Source organism: Montipora foliosa, chromosome 9, assembly GCF_036669935.1.
Source record: "Montipora foliosa isolate CH-2021 chromosome 9, ASM3666993v2, whole genome shotgun sequence".
Lineage (NCBI taxonomy): Eukaryota > Metazoa > Cnidaria > Anthozoa > Scleractinia > Acroporidae > Montipora > Montipora foliosa.
In genome coordinates, this window is record NC_090877.1 from 38897173 (window position 1) to 38909672 (window position 12500).

At 39.5% G+C, this 12500-nt stretch overlaps 1 protein-coding gene across 2 annotated transcripts in view; it reads left to right on the top strand.

The window, feature by feature from the left end:
* Positions 1-4665: 4665 nt before the first annotated feature.
* The window catches only part of LOC137970255 (cyclic GMP-AMP synthase-like receptor 1), an 11396-nt gene continuing 3561 nt past the window's right edge, over positions 4666-12500 (top strand). Inside the window, exon 1 of one of the 2 annotated variants that reach the window (XM_068816776.1) lies at positions 4666-5091. In XM_068816776.1, the coding sequence (XP_068672877.1) occupies positions 4998-5091 (94 nt within the window). In that variant the 5' untranslated portion in view covers positions 4666-4997. The remainder of the gene's footprint in view (positions 5092-12500) is intronic. The other variant, XM_068816777.1, reaches the window with a different exon arrangement.

The following is a 12500-nucleotide window of genomic DNA, read 5'->3' on the forward strand; positions in this document are numbered from 1 at the left end:
ATTAAATGCGTGACTTTTTCACTTTGTTTACGTTAACAAACCGAGTATTTTCGCGTAATTTTCAGTTTGAGAACTTAGCTTGATTAAATTGCTAAGTTTGGGGTGCGTCTTATAATCGAGTGCGCCTTATAATCAAATAACTACGGTAGCTTATCTACTGAATACTCCTGCCACTTATTTGCATGATAATAAACGCAGCTATTGTATTCTGATTCGTTCTGAAAGTAGTCTATAGTATCGAAGTGGGTACAAAGGTTCTGTTTTTGATCAAATAGAGTCATACCTTAAAACTGAACTTCTTTTTTCTGTGAATTGAAATGACCTCGGAGCCAGGACATGCGATCCATTCACTTTCTCCTCCTTTGAGTGGATAAAGAATTGGACCAAGAATTGCTTGTTGGAATTTTTTTCATGATCACTAAACAAAAAGTGTGCGATAAACCATGAAGCTACACCTTACTAAATACCTACTTATCTCTTTTGCTCCGTGATTTTCAATGGGTGCTTTGTTTTTGAACAAATGAACTAGAGTATTAATCGGTGCATGTCGACTTGCTCTCAAGAGTCTTTAAATCATGATATGGGCGGAACATTCTTCTACTTTGACAGATCACGTGTTTCCGCGTTAAGGGCCTTTGTACTGCTAAACCCGCTCCGTAATTCGCGACGAATTGAAAGTACCTTTTATAAACGATTTTTCCGAGCAATAAAGCGGTATCAGTAATTAGAATTCGAAGCACCTACATGCATGCACGTGCTATATGCACGTGTTTTAGCGCGAAAGTAGAAATTTGCTTAGTAGTTTTCTTTCTCATTAGTCGAAAAAAAAAAGACTTTCAAGCCATGAATTTTAATAACCATAATTTTTTAACACTGATATTTAAGCCAATATCAATGTCGTCATATACCTCGCACCACTGAGAGCCTGCTCGCAGGCTAATTATCGTTGAATAGAAATACCAATTATCCTTAGACAATTATTGCATATTGTTGACACCGTAGTGACCTCTTCACTGACACCCATTCAATCAATGGATCCCAGTACGTGTTGAAGTTTGTCACCGCAATGGCTTGACTCTTCATGTCACAAAAGGAGCTTTGAATACTTTTCATATTCAAGCGATGAAAAGAAAAACGAAAAGATACAATGGGCGTTGGTTTCCTTTAAAAATAACCCTATACACCTCTTTCATAATGGCGGCCAAATAAAAATATTCTTCTGTTTTAATGCTAATAAGCCTTTCTATCCTCGCTACGACGAGCAAATTTCTTGAAGAAGCATAATTTTATGTCTTTTTGAATAGGAATATTTAAGAACCGTAATTTGTGACTTAACTGCTGCACTTCTTGTATTCTATTTGTAAATTTCCGTTACTTGAGTGAAAAATTTAATACTTAGCAACCGAAAGAATGAACTGTGTTGAAATATCTATTACCCCAGGCAAGTGTGTCATATAGGGGTAGGAAAGGAGAAATTAGTGAATCAAAGGGAATTGATCCAAGGAGCTATCCTTGAGGTACACGGCAGGAAGTACATACAAAACTAAGTTAGATACATTGTTCATAGTGACTATCTACCGGCGATTTTCACGATAGCCTCCGGTATACATTGACTGTTTGCTTTTTCCACAGGGCCTGGATTTCGTTCAATATCCCCAGACATTAAGAGTTTCCTAAAAGTTACACGATACCGTTCATGTTTTATGTTGTAATATGTAATGTAACGTCTGAAATGTTTGCTGAAAAAAACATCCTTTCCGGCGAACGTAGTTGACATTCGACAGCTTACCGACTGTCACAAAATCATACAACTTAAAGCCAGTAGGACTAGATTCTAGAATACCCCGCCACTTACAGGAGTCGAGTTTTCAACAATTCTGCTGTACTTATTTCTCACGGTTCTCTGTTCCTCCTGGAGCAATTGCAAAATACCCGTCCACAAAGAAGCTTTACGTTTGCGACACAAGTACGTAAACTATAAGCGCTTCCATATTTTTCCCGTTCAATTTCGTTGCTCCCGTTAACGGGTTTAATTACCCCACAAAGGGATTCAATCATCCTCAAGAGAGGCTGCTTTCTCCTCCGAAGAGGCTCATGTTTTCTTTTATAGGGTCTTTGTTTTCGCTGTCTTCTCAGCGCGTCATGTCGAAATGGCTGCCATGAAAATCGGCTTAAAATATGACCAATGGGCCTGACAAACGATTTCACCAGACAATTAAGAAAGTCAAGGTGAAAGCTGTGATAAATAATGTCGGTAAATTTTCTGAAATGAAGCAAGGTACTTACTAGATTACAACCTCAGCTCTCTCACTAGACAAAATTCCCAATGAAAGAAGAAACATAGACCAGGAAGCAACCATCGGCTTTCCTTCGCATGCTTTAGGTAAATTCTCGGTGAAACGAAGTGGCAACGAAGATGTCCTAACTTAAGTGCTGATTGGCTCCGAACATATCTATTGTTACTTACTTTCGGAAAAGTTGCATGACGACAATAGTGGCTATCGTATGCGCACTAGCCACAAAAACCCATGACATGGTTAAATAACCTCGATTTCCCTTGGATAGATAACTAGACAGCCATAACAAAGTGAATAAATCAAATTTTATTATGAAATGTTCCAAGAGACACCCCTTAAACTTCACTGGTTTACAAATGACATGATGTCTGAATTGTAAATTGGAAAACGTGACGTGGAGGAATTAGTCTTTATCCATTTTCCGAGAATCTGAGTGTTCAGAGACTATTCTTTTGACCCGGTGCCAACTGTTCCGCTAGCTTGTTAACGAGTAGCATTTCTAAGAATTTTAATAGTTTGTCATCAAGTATAAACAAAGATGAAAATTCATAGAATATAGTTCATAGATAGTTGGTTTTCAGACTTGAAGGGGGCGGTTTGGGAATGCTGAGGAAGCGTTGTAAAACTAAGTGGACGTGACAGGGGATTACAAATCACTTCCAAACCTATCGACTATGCAAAAACCGGGAAGAAATCCGTAATTCTTTGCTGTGCAGGTAAATAAAAACAAATAAAAACAATTCGCGTGCCAAGTGCCAATAGACCATTTTAAAGTTGTAGCTAACCTGCCTGGCCTAAGAATGGAAGCGAGGCTGCCGGTGACCCTCTTTTGATACAAACCTTTGTGCTTTTCTAATGTTAATGTAGACTAATTTCAATCAAAACAACACAATTTACAAGATAAAAGCAGTGAGATCTGTATCAATTCAAGGTCACCGGCAGCCTCGCAGCCATTCATAGGCGATCATGACTAAAACACCACACGAGTACATACGGGTAACATACGAGTAACATACGAGTAACATACGGAACATACGGATACATACGAATACATACGACTAACATACGAGTAACATACGAGTAACATACGAGTAACATACGGATACATACGACTAACATACGGATACATACGAATACATACGAGTAATACGAATGTTTTTCTCATAAAGGAAGCAGTAATTATAAGCCTTGCAGGCATTTTTCACGTCAGCAAACACGTACCCGGCTCAGTTTGAGGGGGAAGGGAGGGGATGTTGATCGACCCCCCAAGGCTTTCGTTAAATTTAGTCACAGTAAAATAAATTCACATGGAGTGCAAAACCCTTTGCTTGCGCTACAAGATAACAATATATTTTGGATGTCGCTGATGTCGTATGACGTCATCAGATCCGCCATCTTGATTTCACTATTTCAGCTTAAGTTGCCTATGATAAATCAGTGCAAAATCAAGCCAGTAAGCTTAAATGGGGTAAAAGATTATGACAGACCTGCTCTGACTTCCTTACGTGTCTTAAATGTAAAATGGCCTGACAGTCATAATCATCTACGAGAGCAACATCCAAAATATATTGTCATCTTGTTGCGCAAGCTAAAGGCGGCGAAATACGAGATACAAAAACCCTCAACTTGGCGCGCAACATTATTTCGTTGCAAGTTTGGGTCGATTTCTCCCGTTTTTCACCTTGCATGATCAACTTGTCGCGCAACAAAAACATTTGTTGCGGGTTGAAGAAAGTTGTTGCGAAAAGTAGAGCGCGAACCTACTCTGAGCAACAAATTTTGGCTTTGTTGCTTGTTTTTCATCAAGCTCACAACTTGTCGCGCAACAAATGTGCTCTTGTACTAGCAAATCAACCACCCAGCGCCCTGCATTTCTTCAACTCGCAACAAATGTTTTTTTTGCGGGTCAAGTTGATCACGCAAAGTGAAAAACGCGAAACATCGACCAGAACTTGCAACGAAACGATGTTGCGCCACAAGTTGAGGGTTTTTGTATCTCGTCTTTCGCCGCCTTAAGGGTTTTGCACTCCATGTGAATTTATTTTACTGCGAGTAAATTTAACGAAAGCCTTGGAGAGTCTATCAACACCCCCCCCCCCCCCCCCCCCCCCCCCCTCAAACTGAGCCGGGTACGTGTTTGCTGACGTGAAAAATGCTTGCAAGGCTTATAACTAGAGCTTCCTTTATGAGAAAAACATTCGTATTACTCGTATGTATTCGTATGTATCCGTATGTTAGTCGTATGTATCCGTATGTTACTTGTATGTTAGTCGTATGTCAGTCGTATGTATTCGTATGTATCCGTATGTTCCGTATGTTACTCGTATGTTACCCGTATGTACTCGTGTGGTGTTTTAGTCATGATCTTCATAGGCTAGGTCACTGAGCAAACAACTGTAAAATGGCCCATTGAAATTCTCTTGTGAATAAGAAATGCGCTGTTGTTGTTGCGGTAAGGAACAGTAATTATTTCATATGCGATTGTTAAATTCTCCTTCCACTCTCAGGCAGGAAACCCATGCTTCCGGTTGAGAGTCTGTCGTTCCATGTCCGCGTGACAAACGTCGTGGCTTCTCGACCAACGCTTTAAACCGTTCAGTTTTAGCCCAACGCTTTGCTCTTGATGGTCACAGGCTTGTATTTTCTTAGCGAATTAATGACCACATAGCTGGATTTCAGTGCATCACAAATTTGATAAGGATGTCTGATGCTGACTGTTCCTCCCAAGCGGCCTTTGATCTTTTCCAGCCACAGCCTACTCTCTTCCACCAGAATTGTTCCACAGTTTACAGAGGTATTTAATAAAATCCTTAACGGGTCAGTAGGACTTTGAAACACGCGATAAGATGCCTCTATTTGTCTTCCTATGCACTTTTCAAACATTTCCAAATTTACTTCAGAAAGGTCAAGAGAGTCGAACGCCTGAAGACACAATTCAGTCTTCTTAGAGAGGACGTCTTATTCTGGTGCTTGCAAAACTGATTCCGATTTATCCCATTCATCACAGGAAGGGTCCTTACTGTCAGCAAAAACTGCAGCAAGAACTGCGCAAGGACTTGCCGCCATGTTGAAATATATTTCGGCCGCAACCGCTGCCATTACGCACTGCAGACCCTTGCCACATTTTCAGCCCTTTGTGCCCACCGTGTTGAATTTTCAAGATTTGCAGGCAAAATCTTGAATTTTCAACATCTCGCCACCAAAATCTTGATGAACATGACTTACCAGCTTCCACCTAATCAATGAGTGATGTCCATCAAGATGCCAAATGCTGGAAAAATGTTAAAAATTCAAGATTTTGCTGGCAATATCTTAAATTGTCAAAATCTTAAATTTTTAACATTTTGCCGGCAGGATGTTGAAATTTTCAGATTTTGCGAGCAAATTCTTGAATTTTCAACATTTTACCGGCAAATTCTTGAATTTTCATGATTTTGCCGGCAAAATCTTGAAAATTCAAGATTCTGCCGGCAAAATGTTGATAATTCAATTCAAATGAATTTTCAACTTGCCAAATCAAAGTTCAAGATATTGCCGGAAAAATCTTAATTTTCAACATTTTGCCAGCAAAATCTTGAATTTTCAAAATCTTCAATTTTCAAGATTTTGCAGGCAAAATCTTGAAAATTCAAGACTTTACTGGAAAAATGTTGAAAATTCAAGATATTGCCGCCAAAATCATGAGTTTTCAAGATTTTTAAAATTCAAGATATTGCTAGCAAAATGTTGAAAATTCAACATTTTGCCAGCAAAATCTTGAATTTTCAAGATTTTGCCAGCAAAATTCGAAATTTTCGAATTGGATATTTTGGAGGCAACATGTTGAAAATTCAAGATTTTGAATGCAATTCTTCAGTTCTCTAATCTTCACCATTTTGCCGGCAAAACCTTGAAAATTCAATATTTTGAAAATTCAAGATGTTGCTGGCAAAATCTTGAAAATTCAAGATTTTTGCGGCAAGATGTTGAAAATTTCAACATTTTGCCGGCAAAATGTTAAAAATTCAAGACTTTGAAAATTGAAGATTTTGCCGGTGAAATCTTGAATTTTTAACATCTTGCCTGCAAAATCTTGAAAATTCAAGATTTTTCATCTTCAAAATTCAAGCTTTTGCGTGCAAGATGTTGAAAATTCAAGATATTGCCGGCAAAATCTTGAATTTTCAACATTTTGAGGGCAAGATGTTGAAAATGGAACATTTTGCCGGCAAAATCTTGAGTTTTCAACATTTTGTGGGCAAGATGTTGAAAAAAATGGAACATTTTGCCGGCAAAATCTTGAATTTTCTACATTTTGCGGGCAAGAGGTTGAAAATTCAAGATTTTGCCTGCAAATTGTTGAAAATTCAACATTTTGGCTGCGAAATCCTGAAAATTCAAGATTTTCCCGCCAAATGTTTGTAGGCAAGATGCAGGCAAGATGTTGAAGATTCAAGAATTTGCCGGCAAAATCTGGAATTTTAACATCCTGCTGGCAAAATGTTAAAAATTTAAGATTTTGACAATTTAAGATATTGCCAGCAAAATCTTGAATTTTTAACATTTTGCCAGCATTTGCCATCTTGATGGACATCACTCATTGATTAGGTGGAAGCTGGTAATTCATGTTTAATTTCTAGAAGAATAATCTTTCTATCACGTAGTCCCAATAATAGAACCGAAACAGTTCTGGAATTGTTTCTGAGTACTGTTGAGAGAGACCGAGAGCTATGGCCATCAAGAATTGTAGATTATGAGCATCTCTGCAATCCTGGCCTTGTCCAAGTGAATCCCAGTCCACACAGTTCTTCTAGCATCTCAACAGGAATTTTGAGATATGGTGTTCCAGTATTTTCTTCCTTTTCCCCTATCTATCGTAACTAAATCCGCAGCCACAGTAGACGGAGTGATAGTCCGGCGACGAAGCACATCTACTAAGGCCCGAGAGAGGGAATTCAGATTTCCCTTGTCCCTCGTGTCAAGGTTGCAGCACTCTTTCATTGACCTAAGCAAGCTAATTGTTTGATCAAGAACCTCAGACTGCGTTTCTGCAGCTTCTGTCTCAAAGTTCTCAAATATTATCTCGGTTCTATCCACAACTTCTCCTAGAAACGTGGGAAACTCAACTTCTATGTCAATTCGTCTTCCCACTCTGCCGCCATCTTTTGTTCTATGACTTGCACAGGTTACTCTGGCTCTATATGGCCGCCCTCGTCCCAGGAAGATATTGAAGATATATTTTTGGACTGCATATAAACGAACGTATACAAAACATGGACCCCATGTCCATGGACCAACCCTATGGACCCGGTCTTTGGACCCCTTTATGGACCCGGTCGATGGACTACCCCCGTGGACCGCCCTTCATTTTGCAAAGTTACAAGCAGAAAAATCTTTAGACGAAATAGGAAAGTGATCTTCACACTTATCTGGACAATTAAAGCTGAATTGTCTCTAATTATAACACCCGAAAAATTGAGGCGGTTTTAAAGGGATTCGAACCCAAAATGCAATGCCGGTGCAACGCTCTACCAACTGAGCTTTAAAGCCACTCAGTTGGGAGAAGGCGAATTTGTTAGGCTCATTTGTTCCGGTCAAGGGCTCGATGAATGAAACGAACTTATATTTGAAAAGCGGGTTATGGAGCCACCAAATAGGTGGTATAAGTGTCTATAACAGGCTATTAAATCAGTAGCCCATAACTAGCAGCGAACAACAGCCCTATATTCCGGTCACGGCGTTTTCACAGACCGCTATTTATTTTATGGATTGAATTTCCCGCTAATGGACTCAGGAGCCCGATGACCTATCACAAGAAACCGGAATTGTCTTTGTCTTAGAAAAGGCAGTCTAAAAATAGATCGTACACGGACTCCTGGTCTATAAAAATATCGTGACGTAGGCTTTGTATGCAGTGCTGTCAACTCTCCCGGATAATCCAGGAGACTCTAGAAATGACATCACAAGTGTTATGACGTCTCCTGTCGTCCCATCTCTACCAATTCTCAATATTTGAAGAGTTTGGGGGTTGACAGCCCTGAGTATGGGAGTTGTTTGCGCCTAGTCAAGTACTCCTGCTTAAATATTCCAGATAAGTGCGAGGATCACTTCTCTCTTTCGTCTAAAGATTTTTCTGCTTATAAAACGTATTGAATTTACAAAAGGAGGGGTGGTCCACAGGGGTAGTCCATGGACCGGGTCCATGAAGGGGTCCAAGGACCAGGTCCACGGGGGTCCTGGGGTCCATGTTTTGTGTACGTCCCATATAAACTTAAGGATTGGATTGAATCAATATTCGTGTTATTGGATTGAACAGAAGATTGGATTGAATCAATACATGTGGTATCAGATTGCATATAGGTTTAAGGGGTGGGTTAAATCAATATTCGTAAGGTAAAGTCCCTGTACGTTAAGAGCCTGAAAGGCCCATCAGGCCGTCGCTTATCTCCGGTTTCTGTAGAATGAAGGGACTAGCAGTATTTCTACTCCCCACTTGATGGGGTGCCAGTCCAACGCAGGGTTACCCCTTAGCATTTTCGCTGGTACCCATTTTTACACCTGGGTGGAGAGAGGCACCGTGAGAGTAACGTGTCTTGCCCAAGAACACAACACAATTTCTCCGGCTAGGACCCGAACCCAGACCACTCGATCTGGAGTCGAGCACTCTAACCATGAGGCCACCGCGCCTCCCACAAATCAATATTCGTGGTATTGCATTAAATTTAAAATTGTTAAATCGAAGTTTAATAAGTAGATTCATTGGAATGGAGCGAGTTAGTGATTGAGTGAGTGAATGCCATTGGACTGCCGATACCTCATGGCATGACTAGATCCTCCGTGAGCTAAGAATGCTATTCGTCAGAACGAGAAAAAAAGTAATGACAATATAGTATTATTCACGCAAGTAATTCATCATCGACCCTACCTATAATTGGTAATTGTCTACGTCAGCATTGGAGATAATGAATGACCACCGACAGAGGATGCAATCTTTTTGCGAATCATCTTTGTAAAGGCAACCTAATCTGCGACTAGGCGCCTTCTCTTTCGATTACAGCGTCAAAATCCGAGGATATGTCCTTGTGGACAAAGAGCAACAACAATGCATTTAAGCGTTCTTCTTTCAAGGCAGTTAGCTTTTTAGTATAATTTTTCATATTTGATACGCATTATATATTCAATTTTTCATACGTGACGTATATCTATCAAGGCAAAACGTAAAATCTCTGAAACTGAACTAATCATTATCTAAAGTAAAACCACCTGATGCACACTGTACCACTTGAATGTCGGTTGGTTACAGGAGCTCTTTAAAAACAGAGAAAAAATTACTGAAGCTCTTTAAATACAGGGAAAAAAAGGGCGCCGCCCCCTCGGTCCCCCACTAAATGCCCCCTGAGACCATCTCTTTTCCTGTGGTCATGTCCTATGGTAAAGTCATCACAAAGAAAGACAATGTCTATCAAGCAGAGGTCGTGACCTCACAGACAAAAGAGACATACATCGGTCTGTGTGATACAACATTCAAGGAACGCCACAGAAACCATACATGTTCTTTTAGGCACGAACGGTACAAAAATGTAACCGAGCTCAGCAAGTATATTTGGAGTCTAAAAGAACAGAACATCAATTATCAGATTAAGTGGAAAAAAGTAAAGCAAGCTAGGTCGTATTCTAATGCCAACAAAAAATGTAATCTTTGCCTGTGGGAAAAATATTTCATAATTTGTAAGCCGGAAATGTCGACACTTAACCATAGAAACGAAATGACATCAACCTGTAGACATTCTAAGAAATTTCTGTTAAGTAGCGCGTTCACCTAAAATAGTCTTACTCGATCGTTTAGCGCTTTTGCCGTCCAATCACATCTTGACACGTTATGCTAGTAAGCATTGTTCCCCACTTTCAAATGTGTAAACCTTTACATGCAACCGTTCTTGTTGTCAGTTGCCTGATGATTGCTTCATTAGAAGCATGAAACTCCGAGTAGCAATTAAATGTTTTTGAACTAGTCCGAATCCAGAAATTCATCTTTATTCACAGCTCTGGTTTAACCATCGAGCACTTTTATAGGGGATGAAGTCTTCAGTTTTTCCACTGGCAGTTATATATATATATATATATACAACTGTTAGTGAGTCTCTCAGGCCAACAAAGGTGTCACCACGTCAGGAGGATCTGCAAGATTCCTAGTCCAAACCTCACGACATGAACGACTGTAGTAAGTAAAAAGGAAGCGAGGACGGACAACTTCTGACGTAAAAAAGTTTAAAAATTAAAAATTTACGAAAACGTTTCGGTCAAAGACCTTCTTCAGTTATGACAACTTTTGAATAAAAACGTAACTTAAATAAGATTTTAGGCGGTAACAATTACACAATAACAAGTGACAGCTGTCAAAAAAATATAAGATTGCAAAAAAGAAGAACAAAAAGTGGTGCTAATTTGTAGACGACAAAAAGACTAAATTAACGAAGCAAAAAAATTAACAAAACCCCTAGAGGGGCCCTTAAACAATATAAATCATAATGAGCTTCCCGATTTTATAATATAAAACGACGTGATAAATTGATCATCAGCTAAAAGTGCTCAATGGGTTTGCCAGAGCTTTGAATAGATACGTAGACTTGAACTAGGTCAAAAACATTTATTTGCTACTCCAAGTTTCATGCTTCTCACGAAGCAATCATCAGGCAACTGCCAAAAAGAAGGAATACATGGTGTTTTACAGAGATTTTGAAAAAAACAAACGGTAGCAATTCACTATAGGCTGGGGTGCATAGCAACGGTTAAACAGTTCAAACTGTTTCCAGTGAGCTGCTAAAAATAAGCCTTAAATAATTACGCTATTAAGAAGGAATTTCTTTGCATGTCTGCAACTTGTTACAAGCTCATTTCTGTTGTTAAGGGTCGCCAAATCTGGTCTACAAATTATATAGTATTTCTCCCACAGACATAAATTACACTTCTTCGTTACATTTGAATAGGATTTCGCATGCCTAACAATCCGCCGTTTAATGTGATAGTCGACTTTCTTGTCTTTCAAACCCCATACATATTTACTAAGTTTAGTGGAATTTTTGTAGCGTTCATTTCTAAAGGAACATGTGGTTTCTATAACGTGATTTGAATGATGTGTCGATGTAAGTTTGCTTTGACTGAGATGTTGTGACGTCTGCTTGATAGATGATATTCCGCACGTGATCATGACTAAAACACCACACGAGTACATACGGGTAACATACGAGTAACATACGGAACATACGGATACATACGAATACATACGACTAACATACGAGTAACATACGAGTAACATACGAGTAACATACGGATACATACGACTAACATACGGATACATACGAATACATACGAGTAATACGAATGTTTTTCTCATAAAGGAAGCTCTAATTATAGGCCTTGCAGGCATTTTTCACGTCAGCAAACACGTACCCAGCTCAGTTTGAGGGGGGAGGGAGGGGATGTTGATCAACCCCCCAAGGCTTTCGTTAAATTTAGTCACAGTAAAATAAATTCACATGGAGTGCAAAACCCTTAGCTTGTGCTACAAGATGACAATATATTTTAAATGTCGCTTATGTCGTGTGACGTCATCAGATCCGCCATCTTGATTTCACTATTTCAGCTTAAGTTGCCTATGATAAATCAGTGCAAAAAATCAGTGCAAAATCAAGCCAGAAAGCTTAAATGGGGTAAAAGATTATGACAGACCTGCTCTGACTTCCTTACGTGTCTTAAATGTAAACTGGCCTGACAGTCATAATCATCTACGAGAGCAACATCCAAAATATACTGTCATCTTATTGCGCAAGCTAAAGGCGGCGAAATACGAGATACAAAAACCCTAAACTTGGCGCGCAACATTATTTCGTTGCAAGTTTGGGTCGATTTCTCCCGTTTTTCACCTTGCATGATCAACTTGTCGCGCAACAAAAACATTTGTTGCGGGTTGAAGAAAGTTATTGCGAAAAGTAGAGCGCAGATCTACTCTGAGCAACAAATTTTGGCTTTGTTGCTCGTTTTTCATCAAGCTCACAACTTGTCGCGCAACAAATGTGCTCTTGTACTAGCAAATCAACCACTCAGCGCCCTGCATTTCTTCAACCCGCAACAAATGTTTTTCTTGCGGGTCAAGTTGATCACGCAAAGTGAAAAACGCGAAACATCGACCAGAACTTGCAACGAAACAATGTTGCGCCACAAGTT